We start from the raw sequence: 16,065 nt of genomic DNA on the forward strand, positions 1-16,065 counted from the left end.
GATCTCCGCGGTCCTGAACCTCCCAAGCCCGAAAAACAGTAGAGAAGTACAACGGCTTACGGGTAGGATAGCTACACTCAACCGGTTCATCTCAAGATCCACCGACAAATGCTTGCCATTCTACAATCTCCTGCGAGGTAACAAGAGGTTTATCTGGGATGAGAAATACGAGGAGGCATTTACTCAACTCAAGCATTATTTGACAACACCACCCGTTCTCACCAAGCCAGATGTCGGCGACGTTCTATCTCTTTACATCGCAGCGTCACAAGCAGCGTCAGCAGCGTTCTGATAAAAGAGGACCGTGGTGAGCAAAAGCCAATCTTCTATACAAGCAGGCGCATGACCGGACCAGAAATACGATACCCAACTCTGGAGAAGATGGCACTGGCGGTCGTCGAAGCGGCGAGAAAGCTTCACCCATACTTTCAGTCACATTCGGTGGAAGTATTAACCGACCAGCCCCTCCAAACGATACTCCAAAATACAAACAGGTCCGGAAGACTAACGAAGTGGGCAATCGAACTCGGTGAGCTTGATATCACTTACAAGAACAGAACCGCGGTGAAATCTCAGGTTTCATGCGGACTTCTTAGTCGAATTGGCCCCGGAGTTGGAGCATGATCTCACACTCCCAAACCCAAACTGGACACTGCATGTCGACGGATCTTCGACTAACAAGGGCGTAAGTGCCAGAGTTCAACTACAGTCCCCGACCGGCGAACTGATCAGACAGTCTTTTAGCTTTGGCTTTCCAGCCTCGAACAACGAAGCAGAATACGAATCTTTGATCGCTGGACTCCGCTTAGCAAAAGCTGTCAAGGCCAAACACCTAAGCGCCTACTGCGACTCGCAGTTAGTTGCCAGTCAGTTTAGCAACGACTACGACGCCCACAACGATCGGATGGACGCCTACCTCAAGATAGTACAAGGCTTAGCCGCAAAGTTCGAATTCTTCGAACTCGTCAAAGTTCCCAGAGGAGAAAACGTCTGTGTCGACGCCCTCGCAGCCCTTGGAAGCAAGCTTCGGGACCAAGTTAAACGAACCATTCCAATACACCGCATTGAGAAGCCGAGCATCGATATCTCTATGGACCAAACCATCATCATTGCCCCAGTCACCGAAACCGACACGCTCGATACTGATGGATTTTGCCCTGACTGGCGAACTGAGTTCATCGACTATCTCTCAAAGGGGGAACTTCCAACCGAGAAATGGGCAGCCCGCCGACTAAAAACATGCAGTGTTCATTATGTCGTCCTAGACGACGAACTCCATCGATGGACTGCGAGTAAAGTACTCCTCAAATGTATCCATGGTGATGAAACGGTCAGGGTTATGGCCGAAACGCACGAAGGTGCTGGAGGAAACCATTCGGGCGGACGAGCATTAGCGATCAAAGTGAGAAGCCTAGGCTTTTTTTGGCCGACGATGAACGCAGATTGTGAGTCCTACGCTAGAAGCTACGACAAATGCCAACGGCACGCACCAAGCATCCATTGTCCAACTGAAATGTTACGAACGACGATCGTGCCGTACCCGTTTATATGATGGGTAATGGATATCATAGGACCTCTTCCATGCTCCCGCCAGCGGCGTTTCATTCTCGTCCTCACTGATTACTTCACCAAATGGATCAAAGCTGAAGCCTACGCTCAACTCACAGACAAAGAAGTCTGTGGTTTCGTCTGGAAGAACATTATCTGCCGTCACGGTCTACCGTATGAAATTGGTACTAATAATGGATCACAATTCATGTCAGGCAACTTCAAAGAGTTCTGCAGCAAATGGAACATTCGATTAAGCCCTTCCACCCCTCATTATCCGCAGGGAAACAGCCAAGCGGAATCCTCCAACAAGCTCATCAATGACGGCATTAAGAAACGTTTAGACCTGAAAAAGGGTCATTGGGGCGACGAACTCGATGGAGTTCTATGGAGCCACCGCACAACACCAAGAGGGTCGACCAAATCGACACCTTTCTCTCTTGCATATGGTGTCGAGGCTATGACTCCCGTAGAAGTTAACGTTTCAAGCCTCCGACGTTCAAAAATGCCCCAGTACGTCGAACTCAACAAGGAGATGCTGCTCAATGCCCTCGACGAAATTGAAGAACGACGAGACCAAGCTCTGCTACGAATCCAAAACTATCAACATCAGATAGAGAGTTACTACAACAAAAAGGTCCGAGCCCGACCCCTTGAACTCGGTGACCTTGTCATGTGCAAAGTGTTCGAGAACACCAAGGAGCTCAACGCCGGTAAACTCGACGATAGGTGGGAAGGACCTTACAAAATCATCAAAGTTGTGAAACCAGGCGTCTACTGACTTCAAAAGTCACGCAGAGAAAAGGTGCCTCGAGCATGGAACTCAATGCACCTCCGCGGTCACTTCTACTCGACCGAGTAAGTGCGCTTCCAACGGCCACTTTCACTCGGGAAAAATGAACTACGAATGGCTTGATCCTCAACCGAGGTACGTAGGCAGCCTTAACCAGTCTAGTTGTAACAAAACCAAAGTTAAAATCTTGTTCTTTGTTTCGACCTCAATCGAGTAAATACCAATTATCGAACCCAACAGCTCCCGTATCTCCAGCAGGAGGTACGCGGACACTCACATTCCATTTCCTAGCTATGTCCTGATCAGACAATTAGCCTAAGGACCCAATGGTCGCGAGTCACCTATGCCCAAAGAGCATTGACCGACCAAACGGAGTGAATCTTTAACCTTTTCTTGACTAGCGCGTAAAGGATTAGCTACCCAATTACTCGATTGTCATTGAGAAAATGGACGAAAGAAACTTCCACTCTTAGATTCAGTTTCTTGTTTTTGAAATAGAATGACGCACCTAGACGTTGTCTCAACCGAAATACGACAAGAGCTGAACAAAGTCCCTTAGCGGGTTGTTTCGTTATCTATTTGCAAAAGCCAAAGGTCAGGAATCTATTGTTTCTAAGCGAATATATCGCGAGACTCTAAAGATAACTGAAATTTACTTAGACAAGTTGCAAGTACAGATACGAAACACAACAACCCACAAATTTAAAGTCTGCTTAAAACAGCGACTTACCGACAAAATGAAAGTATGTCTAGTCGTACAACAACAACAGGGTCTATCAAGACCACAAACACAAAAAGTACAAAGAAAAAACATAGGCAAAGCGTCAAGGCACAAAACCTTGATCGCCCTCTCCTGGTGTCCCAAGAGCAGGAGGACCGACTGAGTCTTCAGTAGCGGCAGCAGTCGGGTCTTCCACCCGAGTAGGAACAGGGACAAGAGAGTCCACAGCAGGAGGCGGAGGAACATCTATATCCCCGACTTCGTTGGTCATCTCTTCCTCGACAGGCTGCGACAGTGACGCCTCCTCGACTCTATCGTCTTCCTCCTCTTCGTCTTCTCGTCCTTCAGAGGAAGAATCCAAGACGAGGACAAGATCCTCGATGCCCACATTCTCGGTCTCTTTCTCTCGAACCGGAGTATCACCTGTCTCAAGGTTGTCCTTTTCGGCGACCTCCTCCAGGTTCTTGTTCTCTGGACGTTCATCAAGACCACCTCCCTCCGGGACCTCGATGTGCTCAGCAGGGACCGACGTGACATCAACCAATGGCTCCTCTGATGGCTCCTCGGTAATTTCGAGCGAGGTAATGAGCCGAGAAGCCGTCTCCGGTATGATCAAATTTACTTTCGATCCATAAGGATCAAACAACGCTCTACACCTGTCCTCGACGAAACGAGAAGGAAGAACCAGCGGAGAAAAAGTGAGGTCGCTATCAGATAGCGGACCTACACAAAGTTTCGTAGCCTCCGCCTCATAGAGTTTCTCCTGCTCAGCAAAGACGTCGATCATTTCTTGAGGGATCTCTGTCCCACTTGCCTTTATCATCTCGAGGCACTTCTTCGTCCCCGAAGCTTGACCGTACAGGTTCTTCGCTTTCCCAAAGGCGTTCAAGCGAGTAAAATGGTCGCGCACGCGACCAAAGCAGCGATTTGCCTTCTCGACCATAGCAGTTTCGACCCTTTCCCTCTCACGAGTAACCTCCAACCCCCGGGAGTCCCTCAAGCGTTGCCTCTCTCCGATCAATTTCTCTACTGCAGCGTCCCTTTCTTTGAGTAGCTCAGTCTTCTCCTTCTCAAGGGTCGCAGCCGCTTGCTCCAAACGAGTGTTCTCTCGGGAAATCTCTTTCTTTGCCGCGCCGGTGGATTTGAGCTTACCCTCCAGGTCTTCGAACTTCACTCGAAGAATTTCTTTCTCCTTCCCCGCCTTCTCGTTAGCTTTCTTATGCTCCGCCCTTACTCTCTCGATGGCCTTCAACCTCGCCTAAGCAAGCTTCTCTGAAGATTCCAACTGGATCATCGTCTGCTTCAGAGCACTGTCGTACTTCTCAACAAGGAAGTTCATGCTCCCGTCACTCTGCAGAACGATAAACATGGACTACGTGAAATGGATGAACCTAATAAATCAAAGGAAATGAAAGATGAAAGGTAGCGCAGATACCCGCGCCCTCGAAGAAGCAGCGTCAATGTATTAATTCTTGAAGTAAAGATTCGTCAGTTGCGGCATCTCTTTCGTCCCACCACGAATTTGGCGCGTCAGTTCCGCGCATTTAAGGGGATTAAGGATCAGGGGAGTTGCCTCATCATAAGAAAACTGGATGCGGTCGGGGAACTCGATTCTCCCCCTCTTCACAATAGAACCTTCAGAACGAGAGACGTTTCTCGTAGACGGATCAGGAGCAGACCTCTCGCTCGCAGCAGGATCACTCCCAGAACCACTCTCTCGCGTTGAGACCTTTCTCTTCCTCTCCAGAGGAGTTTCAGGAGAAACGCCACCTCTTGTAGCGACATCGACCAGGGTCACCTCAACATCAGAAGGATGCGGCTCCGCTTCGATAGACTTCTTCTTCTTCTTTCTGGGACGATCCTCAGGCACCGCCTCGGATGGGTCTGTCTCGACGAGATCCTCTGTAGCGCCTTCTCGCCCTACTGTCGGCGCCTCTTCTTGATCAACAGAGGAAGTAGCCCCTTCGTAAGGCCTCTTCCTTCCTCCCTTTTTCTTCCCTGCTTCCAAACCCTCAGAAGTTTCATCGAGAGAAGCGGTCCCTTTAAGAGGAACCTCATCAGTAGCTTTCCTCTTGGCTTTCCTGCTCTTCTTTTTCTTTTTGGGACTCAAAGCAGAAGGCTCTGCCCCAACGCCCTCGTCGACTAAACCAGGTGCTCTCTCTTTGGAAGCTCCGCCACCGTCAGAACTAGTCGATCCTTGCACATTAGCGGGAGTTAACTTCTTCGAAAGCAATTGCAGCTTCCCCTTCAATAACGCGCTCAGGTCTGGAACTCCGTCCATCTTTCTAGCTTCGTCTAGAAGCATTTGCTGTTTCTGAGTAAAAAGGGACATGCGCGACTTACGGGGCCCGATACAACAGGAAGCCTCGACTCCCAATCAACTGCAATAAAAAAAAAACGTAAAGCCGGCGCAGATAAGTTGTTGATAAAACTTCTCGGTGAAATATCAACGAACTCACCTCTAGCAATCCGAGCTTCTTGACGCCTTATCCACTCCTGAGTAAGATCAGGCCAACAGAGATGGCTCTGAGCCGCGATCGCCTGGGCAGTCTCGAAGAATTTCTCCGGGTATGCGATTGTATTCAGGTGGCGAACTGCAACAATAAGAAACACATGATTAGAATCCCCGAATAGGACATGACGATAACAAACAGTATCTACCAAGCGTTTTATTCCATAGCACGCGATAGTCGTCCCCATGAGGCTCCGAGAAGGCATGCTCGTCGGACTTGATATAAAAATATGAGCGCTGCCAGTTTTTCGGCTTGTTCGGATACCCAGTCAAGACGTTATAGCTCGAACGCATCTTCACTGAGAATATTCCATGCGGCTCAGCCTTCGTGAAAGTTAACTCTTCAAACACTCTCACACTCATCGAAACGTCTATCTCCGCTGCCATCACCATCAGCATAACCGCAATGCACAGCGACCCATTAAGCAACTGACAGATTGTAATGTCTCGACGAAATGCGTAAGACGTGATCAGTCGGGGAATCGGAAACCAGAGTTTCGTATGGTCTCCAAAATAGGATTCGTAGACACACTGGTAGCCAATTGGAGGCGACCAAGGACGTTGCCCATTAGAAGGAATGATGTATGTAACGCCGGCGCCTCTATTTTCGCCACAACAAATCCTTCACCGTCTTGTGAGAGCAGCAAGAATCGAAAACATTCCCCCACGACTGAGCCTGCAGATCGAGAAGTAATTCAGGCGGGAGTGGAGAGAGTTCCTCGAAGATCCCGCCAGGATGATAGATCGTGGGACGGCAGTCTATCTTGTCGAAAGGAACCCCCCGACGAACTCGTCTCAAAGGTCTCGAGGCTTGGCTAGACGCTTCAGAACCACTACCGCTCACATCGCTGCTCTCGACTTCGACGTGATCCGCGCCTTCACCACGAATCAGCCTATGGGCATCATCGACCAAAAGGCGCTGAGATAGAGTCATGTTTTCTGTGTCCCAGAGAGCATCGCGATGAATCAAGTCGAAATCATCGAGTGGACTGCCAGTCGCTGACGCATCTCTGGTCGGACTCGGAGAATCTGCGATGTCCTTCCCTTTTTCCTCTCGCGACAATTGACTTCTCAGAGGCATGTTCCTTAATTCAGGGGACGACTAAAACCGCCGAACGATACCAAAAAAGTCTACACGAAGAAAAAATTATCTAGAGAGAGAAAGTAAAAGTAGAGAGAAGGGAGAGAAAATGGAATACCTGAATCTTCAGAGAAGAATGACGAAAGCAAAGGTGAGGAACCCATTTATAGCAAAAAATGAAGGCACGTTTTCCCAGCGAAATCATTAGGTCTACGAAGGCCTAAATGGACCTCAAAGGCCGCCTAAATGCCCAGAAACTTACTCGCGACGGTTCGGTTTCTCGCTTGAACCGGTTTTCAATCAGGTTGTTAGACCGGGATCAATTCTTGGTCTCGATTTAAACCGGCCCCCGGTTAACCAGCAAAACCGATCCCCACCGTTTTATCCGAAATAATCTATCACCCGAGTAAACTGTATCTCATCATAAAGACTGAGAGGCAAGTAAGGGAGTCAAGACGAGCGCTACTCGGAGTGAATAGAGACACCTACAGAACATCATGCGACTAAAAGCACGCACCGACGACTAAACAGGAAGGATTATCCCTTGCATTAGAGCCTACTATCCGAATAAACCTGACCCACAAATTCACTGAGACCGCCACATCGCTCACAAGTGAACTGGGGGGGGACTTATTGTAGGAGATGGATTACATCCCTCCACAAGGCTCACCAAATAACAGGCCCTAATCCAGCAAGTTGAATTAGTTTAGTCGGCTCGGCGGCTAAAGTCGCCAGCTCGACCTTAGAGTACTTTTAGCCGGTCGAGTAAGCCGACCCGAAGTACCCGGCTTGGAGGGAACTTTTCCCAAGCCCGTATACTCGGCCTCTCGCATCAAGGCCCAAAGAGGTACGAAATTAGGGCATCAAGGACATGAGACCTATAAAAGAGGGAGAGGAAACAACAAGAAAAAAGGACTTTTGGATTTTACACACTAAGCGGCTTGATCTAGGGTTTTAGCGATCTCTTTGATCTTGTTGCTCTCTCACTTTCCTGTGACTCTTGTAACCCTTCAGTTCGAATCTAATAAAACGTCTTTAGTCATCCCATTTCTGACTTCTTTCACTCTAATCGACTGAATCCCGTTCAAACAGGCATCAATACTTAGCCGTCCATATATATTTCACTGATTTGTTTCTGACTAACTCCTTTAATCATCCACGGCTTTTGTTCATCGTTCAAGTTAATGGCGGGTTAGTATTCTACCCTGCACCTCAGGCTCCAAACCCACATGCCAAGTATTCTCTTGTAACCAAATGCTATAAAACGCATTCCTCCTATAGTCTTGATATATACTTCTCGCTTTATGGACTGGTATGTTGTCAGGATTGGAGAAAAAGTAACAATAATAAGCCGGTGATTTTATCCTGCCACCGGAGAGGTTCTTACGTTACCTGGACTGGAAACAGATTTCTGTCGTCCAAAAATTTATTGCGGGTATGATCCAACAAACAAAAAATTCAAAGTGTTATGTGTACAAGCCGGTAAACCGGACTAACATAAACGATAAAATAAAAGCGATGTTAAGGAAATAGACGAATGTAAAAAAGGAATACAAGAACGATAAGAAATCGTATTCGCAAAGATACATGGAGTCGAGATATGATCTCTTTCCATAACTCTAAATATTCGCTCCGTTAGTGAGACATGACTGTACGAATATCAAGTCCCAGGATACAACCATGGCAGACGATTCACGCTTCACTCGTGAATGCCCTATCGAACTATAAATTCTACGAAACACTCTCGGTTTTTATGACTTACACTAAGAGATTTTTTGTTGTTGGTTTTCGATACGAAAAAAGTGAAAAATGAAGAGGAGGAGAGTCCGTATTTAAAGAGGAGACGAGGAGCGGTTTTTCGAAACTGTTGTGACCGTTTTCCGAAAATCTCTCAAAGATCTCGGAGTGGAACGTTGAGCAGCTTTCTCCGCAAGTTTCTCTCTTGTTGACTCGTTCTGATCCATTTCGAACAGATAAACTTCGTGTCGTTTTTATACGAACTACATGTCGTTTATACACAAATGTCATGCTGTTTTTTAGAAATGGAATGGCAAAACGTTAAGCTTAACTTGGTCCAAAAAGAATCTTATTGGGCCGGATACCCTCCACCAAGACCCAAGACCCAAGCCCAAGCCCAAGCCCACGCCGAGCCGAGGCCGAGCCGAGCCGGATGGATGGCGGCGGCGGCGCGTGCGTGGGGGGGCGAGCCTATCCTCTCATGTGCGCCATTTGAACAAGAGTTAGAGTGAGAACATATATATACTCCTCATTTGTTCCAGTTCTCCCCGAAGTGGGACTTTCTCTACTTCCATTCATTAATCATCATGCCTCAAAGGCTTATTAGATGATTGGCCCAATGGCCCATTTCGTTTTCACATATAACCAATAAAATATTGGTCCAACAATCCTCCACATGAATAGAAATGACTCTAAACATATGTAGACTAAATGCAGACTCGATAGACTCTTAAAAAATACTTATTCTAATCCTGACTAGACTAGACAGACTTATCGAGAGTGTTTGCGAAAAAATTCGCTGTGTTTGAGTTGATGGCATTTCTAAGCCTTGAACCACTCATAGTTAATATATGTCAGGTTTACTTTACCAGAGGGTGAACATGATGTCTTGAACCAACCGGTGTTTTATGTAGATCGAGACAACATGCATAACGCAGCTTCATTTTCTCGTAGAACTTAGTTCTCTATTGTGTTCATTGTAGCCCGAAACTATTCCTGGTTTTCATGAGTGAGCTTAGAGAATGTAGCCTTGCATTCATTCTCCTAGAAACGGCCACATTTCACACTCATTAGGTGATTGACCATGAAAAGTATTGAGTAATACTCCGCTTTGGAAGCTATGGAATCATTAAAAGCTTATGCTTATCCTTCTCACATTTGTTAGCACTTTTATCATCTTAGGAGCTGGGAAGAGACTACTGTGTCTCAAGTGCTTTGGTTAGATTCAGTTTGATTTTGTTTTCCCTTTGAACCTACGTCTTGGGATCTCCAGTCATGATAGGTAGGGTTGCAATCAAGCATCCTCATTCGTTATAGGCTTTAAACCCATTCCTTTTGATGATTTCGCAACAACATCTCGTGGCAAACCTTTTGTAAATGGATCCGCTAGGTTGTCAGCCGATTTGATGTAGTCTATTGTGATTACACCAGTTGAGATAAGTTGTCTAATGGTTTTATGTCGTCTTCTGATGTGACGAGATTTACCATTGTAGAGATTACTCTGAGCCTGAGCTATAGCTGATTGACTATCACAATGTATGCGTATAGCTGGCACAGGTTTCTCTCAAATAGGAATATCTTCCAAAAAATTTCTAAGCCATTCAACTTCTTCTGCTGCTTTGTCTAAGGCTATGAACTTAGATTCCATTGTGGATCTGGCTAACACTGTTTGTTTGGTAAATTTCCATGATATTGCTGCTCCTCCTAGTGTAAAGACATATCCACTTGTTGATTTTGAGTTTTTAGAATCTGATATCCAGTTAGCATCACCGTATCCTTCTAAAACTGTTGGTTCTTTACCATAGTGAAGTCCAAAATCTTTTGTGTAGCGCAAGTAATTAAGTACTCTCGTTATAGCTTTCCAGTGTGTATGACCTGGATTACTTGTATATCGACTAAGTATGTTTACTGCATGCGCTAGATCTGGTCTCGTATAATTAGTCAAGTACATGAGACTTCCGATCACACATGCATACGTGTTTTGTGATACCACTTCACCTGAATTCTTTTTCAAGTGCATTTGGAGATCTAAAGGAGTTTTTGTCGTACTTTTAGAGTAATTTTTAAATCTCTCTAATATAGTTTGAGCATAATGAGATTGGGTTAAGGTAATTCCGTTTGAGTTTCTTATAACTTTAACCCCGAGAATTACATCTGCCAATCCCAAGTCTTTCATCTCAAATATCCCTTTGAGCATGTTCTTTATTTGATTGATAATATCTTTATTGCTTCCAATAATGTGCATATCATCTACATATAGACATAGCAAAACATACACATTTTTGGTTGTTTTGTAGTATATGCATTTGTCACATTCATTTATTTTGAAACCATTTGACATCATTGTATTGTCAAATATTTCGTGCCATTGTTTAGGAGCTTTCTTAAGCCCATAAAGTGACTTTACAAGTCGGCATGCTTTGTCTTCCTGTCTGAGAATGACAAAACCTTCAGGTTGTTTCATGTAAATATTCTTTCTAAATCACCATTTAGAAAAGCGGTTTTTACATCCATTTGATGGATTTCTAGATCTCTTAAGGCTGCGATTGCTATCATCAGTCTTATTGATGTTATTCTCGTTACTGGAAAATATGTATCAAAATAGTCAAAGCCTTCCTTTTGTCGGAATCCTTGAACTACAAGCCTAGATTTGTATTTTCCACCAGGTTTTTGTGTCATTATCCATTTATTTCCTAATGCTTTGCAGCCAGGTGGTATATCTGTTATGTACCATGTATAATTTTGCATGATAGAGTCAAATTCACTCCTGACAGCTTCATTCCAAAAAGGAGATTCTGGTGAAGCCATTACTTCTGCCAAAGTTTTTGGAACATTTTCTACTAATAATGTCATTAGAAAATCTTCACCAAAAGATTTTTCCTTGCGAGCTCTTTTGCTTATTCGAGGTTCATCTTTTTCTTCAGTTTCTGAAATATCATTTATAGAAATCTCGACGTTTATCTTAGTTTCTGAGTTCTTGTCATTGTCTCTTTCTTCTCGAGTTCGTTTTGAACCTTGTTTTTCCTTATATGGAAAAATATTTTCGAAGAAAGATGCATTTCTTGATTCCATGACTGTATTTTCATGAATGTCTGATATTGCAGATTTATGTACCAGAAATCGATAAGCATTACTGTTATGTGCATATCCGATGAAGATGCAATCCACTGTTTTAGGTCCAATAGTGACCTTCTTTGGTGGCGGGACCGCAACTTTTGCCAAGCACCTCCACACTTTGAGGTATTTATACGAAGGTAAATTACCTTTCCATAATTCATATGGAGTTTTGCCAGTTACTTTGTGTGGAATTTTGTTGAGGATATAATTAGTGGTAAGCAACGCTTCCCCCCACATGTTCTGGGGTAACTCAGATTCCTGCAACATTGCATTCATCATCTCTTTTAGAGTTCGATTCTTACGTTCAGCAACTCCATTAGATTCTGGTGAGTAAAGAGCTGTAGTTTGATGAATTATTCCATGTTCTTTACAGAATGTATTGAATGGATCATCATACTCGCCTCTTCTGGCGCTTCTAACTACTTTAATAGTTGTTTTGAGCTGATTTTCGATCGAGTTTAAATTCTTTGAATTTTTCTAAGGTTTCATCTTTGTTATTTAATAAATATACATAACAATATTTTGTGCAGTCATCTATGAAGGTCACAAAGTACTTTTTCCCACCTCCAGTTTGTAAGTATTTTAAATCACATAAATCGGTGTGAATTAAATCTAGAGGTTTATTAGTTCTTTCAACACGAGGTGATGGCGCTTTTGTGAGCTTAGCCTGTACGCATACTTCACATTTTTGTTTACTTGTTTTACATTTAGGAATTAGATTTAAATTCATTATTCTTTGTATAGATTTGTAGTTTACATGGCCTAATCTTCATGCCATATATTAAAAGACTCAACCAAATAAGCAACTGGCTCTTTCTTATTCATTAAAACTTTTGGAGCTACAACTTTCAGAGGGACTATCATTACATTCAACTTGACAAGTCCACCCTTAACATACCTCTTTCCCAAATACATCCCATTCTTCCTAATCAAGAGCTTGTCCGCCTCAAAACTTGTGGCGAATCCATTCTTGCTGAGCAAGGTTCCCGAGACCAGGTTCTTCCTCATGTCAGGCACATGCTTCATATTCGTTAGAGTGACCTCACGTCCAGATGTCATCTTCAAAATCACATTGCCGCGTCCTTCAATCTTGGAGACTGCAGTGTTTCCCATCCTGAGCTTCTCCTGAGTCTTGCTTTTCTGATAGGTGATGAACATCACCCTATCGGTGCAAATGTGGGTGGTTGCACCAGTGTCATACCACCATTCCTTGGAGTTGTTGCTTTCAACCATGTTTGCTTCAGTCACCACAGCAACGAGATCCTCCTCAGTGAGATTTGCCTGAGCCTTCTCATCATTGATCTTTTTGTGACACTCAATAGTCTTGTGCCCCACTTTGTGGCAGTAGTGACATTTCCCCTTGAACTTCTCCACATTCGCATTGATCTCAATACCTTTGTTCTTGAAGTTTTTTCCAGAAGCCTTCAAGACTGCAGCAGTTTTGAAAGGCTTGGCAGGAGAATTAGCGTGTGCCTTTTCTTTGCTTTTGTGCTCAGCCATGTTGACACTGTGCTCCTTAGCAGTGACCTTGTCAGCAGTTCGGTTTCTGGATTCCATCTGAAGCCTCGTGATGAGCTCCTCGAGCCCCATCTTCTTCTTCTTGTGCTTCAAGTAGTTTTTGAAATTCGCATAGCTTGGAGGAAGGTTTTCAATGAAGCTGAGAGTTGTGAATGTCTCACAGATGGACATTCCTTCAACAGCGATTTCATGGCAAATGAGCTGAAACGCTTCCACCTGATCCATGATGGGTTTTGAATCCACCATTTTGAAGTCATGGAACTTTGCAACCACATACTTCTGGCAGCCAGCATCCTCACCTATGTACTTCTTGTCCAGTGATCTCCATAGCTCTTTCGTCGTGGGGATCTCACAATAGACACGGTACAATGGGTCAATGAGATGACCCAAAATGTACCCTTTGCAGATGAAGTCGGAATGCACTCATATGTCAACAGTTGCAAGACTGTGAACATCATCAATCCCGTAAGTAATAAGGGGCTTGTCCTCCTGGATGAACTTGTCCAGCTTCATCATTGTCAGGAAGAACATCATCTTCTTCTGCCACGTTTTGAAGCCTTTGCAGTCAAACTTGTCTGGCATCAGTCCTTGAGTGAACAAGCTAGGTACAGACGGAGGAGTTTGAACTGCCACCAGACCACTTGCGGTTCTTGAAACTGAACCCGTCTGATAAAGACCAGCACCGAATAGGCTACGGTGTGTGGTCTCATCAGCAGCATCAGTTGCTGCAACGTTGAGTGGAGTCTGAATGACATATGTGGTGTCAATGGGGGTGTTGTTATCGTTCGTCAGTGTTTTTTCTGTAGAGAAAAACATGAAAGCGAATCAGTACTCCATTCACAAATAACATATTATTTAAAGAAAAATAATAGTTTGAAATTGATGGTCATTTTTGGTGTTTGAACCAAATCATATCGATATTAGTCTGAAAAAAACGTTTTGCAAACTCGCTTAGAGAAGCGTTCGCAGAAACCGTTTTGTATAGACTTAGAATGTTTCATAAACTCGCTTAAGGAAGCGGTTATGGAAATGATTCATGTACTTTGTTTTAAAAATCGTATTTCAAAAACATTTCGCGATAATGCTAGAAAGCAATCCGCAAATCGTTATGAAATACATAGGAAACGTTTCGCGGAAGGGCTATAAAGCAATTCGCAAACACGTTTAAGAAAGAACAAATAAACGTTTCGCGGATAAGCAAAGAGAAAATCGCAAACATCGTTTTGAACGAAACCAGAAAAGGTTTCTATGAATCGTATATGAATAAACGTTTTTCGATAGTGCTACAGAGCAAAAACACAAACCGTTTATGAGATAAATAAAAAACGTTTCGCGGAAGAGCTATAAAGCAAATCGCAAACACCGTTCCAAAACCCATTTTTATAAGTCGTTCTTCAACCCGATTTGAGCTTTAGACGTAAAGCAATTTAGAGTTAAGATTGTACAAGCCGGTAAACCGGACTGACATAAACGATAAAACAAAAGAGATGTTAAGGAATTAGATGAATGTAAAAAAGGAATACAAGAACGATAAGAAATCGTATTCGCAAAGATACATGGTGTCGAGATATGATATATTTCCTTAACTCTAAATATTCGCTCCGTTAGTGAGACGGGACTGTACGAATATCGAGTCCCAGGATACAAACTTGGCAGACGATTCACGCTTCACTCGTGAACGCCCTATCGAACTATAAATTCTAAGAAACACTCTCGGTTTTTATGACTTACACTAAGAGATTTTTTGCTGTTGGTTTTCGATACGAAAAGAAGTGAAAAATGAAGGGGAGGAGAGTCTGTATTTAAAGAGGAGACGAGGAGCGGTTTTTCGAAACTGTTGTGACCGTTTTCCGAAAATCTCTCAAAGATCTCGGAGTGGAACGTTGAGCAGCTTTCTCTGCAAGTTTCTCTCTTGTTGACTCGTTCTGATCCATTTCGAACAGATAAACTTCATGTCGTTTTTATACGAACTACATGTCGTTTATACACAAATGTCATGTTGTTTTTTAGAAATGGAATGGCAAAACGTTAAGCTTAACTTGGTTTATAACGAATCTTATTGGGCCGGAGGCCCTCCACCAAGACCCAAGATCCAAGCCCCAAGCCTACGCCGAACCGAACCGGACGGCGGCGCGCGTGGGGGGGAGGAGCGAGCCTATCCTCTCATGTGCGCCATTTGAACAAGAGTTAGAGTGAGTACATATATATACTCCTCATTTGTTCCAGTTCTCTCCGATGTGAGACTTTCTCTACTTCCATTCATTAATCATCATGCTTCAAAAGCTTATTAGATGATTGGCCCAATGGCCCATTTCGTTTTCACATATAACCAATAAAATATTGTTCCAACATTATGTATATCCGCCACCAGCCAGGCACGGGTTCTAACATTGGAGACTGGAAAACTTTTATGGAGAATGATCGAATTCAAATACCATCGTCCTTTGTACTCTCAAGGTCATATGATTTGTATAGATGGGGTTTTGTATTACCTCGCACGCTTTAATAGCAGCCGGTCAAAGAAGAAGACTGTAATAGCTTGCTTTGATGTTAGATCTGAGAAGTTCAGCTTTATCAATATTGATGATGAAAGCATGGCTAAAAGTTCTACTTTGATAAACTACAAGGGTAGATTAGGTGCCGTTCAGTTTACAAGTACCAATCAAAGAACTCTCCGTTTGTGGTTGCTAGAAGAAGCTGCTGGGATAAATAAATGGTCAACGAATATCTACAAACTGACATTTTCTTGGAAGCATCCGTGTACCAATAGATTTAAAATTGTTGGAATGACTCGTACATGTTATATTGTCTTGTCGCCATGCATGGTCTCAGACGCTTTTTATGTTATTTACTACAATATCGAGAGGAACACTTTGGCAAAAACTGAAGTACAATGGTTGGAGTGTCGAGGTGATGCAGTTTATACCTTTCAAGATTATGTAGAGGATCCACAGCTTATGAAAAGTCTTTATTAGGGCTTTGTTCCTTTTCTTTTCTAAACAACAGCTGCTTTTTCACTTCACCATGATACAATCAAG

The 16,065-nt window shown here is 43.8% G+C and overlaps 2 protein-coding genes across 2 annotated transcripts; one reads left to right on the forward strand and one right to left on the reverse strand.

The window, feature by feature from the left end:
* The first annotated feature begins 342 nt into the window (after positions 1-342).
* Positions 343-1,552, forward strand: LOC125588423. Its single transcript, XM_048759759.1, has 2 exons — positions 343-494; positions 577-1,552. Exons 1-2 carry the CDS (start codon positions 343-345, stop codon positions 1,550-1,552), a joined length of 1,128 nt encoding a protein of 375 aa, XP_048615716.1.
* A 1,613-nt stretch (positions 1,553-3,165) lies between these two features.
* Positions 3,166-5,967, reverse strand: LOC125588424 (meiosis-specific protein ASY2-like). The gene is made up of 5 exons (XM_048759760.1): positions 5,715-5,967; positions 5,522-5,656; positions 5,418-5,443; positions 4,636-5,376; positions 3,166-4,320 (listed from the first exon to the last, which is right to left on the reverse strand). The coding sequence occupies exons 1-5, from the start codon at positions 5,965-5,967 to the stop codon at positions 3,166-3,168; spliced, it is 2,310 nt and encodes a 769-aa protein (XP_048615717.1).
* Between the last annotated feature and the right edge of the window lie 10,098 nt (positions 5,968-16,065).

Source organism: Brassica napus, chromosome C6 (genome assembly GCF_020379485.1).
Source record: "Brassica napus cultivar Da-Ae chromosome C6, Da-Ae, whole genome shotgun sequence".
Classification (NCBI taxonomy): domain Eukaryota; kingdom Viridiplantae; phylum Streptophyta; class Magnoliopsida; order Brassicales; family Brassicaceae; genus Brassica; species Brassica napus.

Coding starts and splice junctions, on each gene's coding strand:
- LOC125588423 (XM_048759759.1), top strand. CDS start 343: ATGACCGGACCAGAAATACGATACCCAACTCTGGAGAAGATGGCACTG. Junction 495..576: donor ATACTCCAAAATACAAACAG/GTCCGGAAGACT, acceptor GTGAAATCTCAG/GTTTCATGCGGACTTCTTAG.
- LOC125588424 (XM_048759760.1), bottom strand. CDS start 5,967: ATGGTGATGGCAGCGGAGATAGACGTTTCGATGAGTGTGAGAGTGTTT. Junction 5,657..5,714: donor TAAAACGCTTGGTAGATACT/GTTTGTTATCGT, acceptor TTATTGTTGCAG/TTCGCCACCTGAATACAATC. Junction 5,444..5,521: donor AGAAGCTCGGATTGCTAGAG/GTGAGTTCGTTG, acceptor TTTTTATTGCAG/TTGATTGGGAGTCGAGGCTT.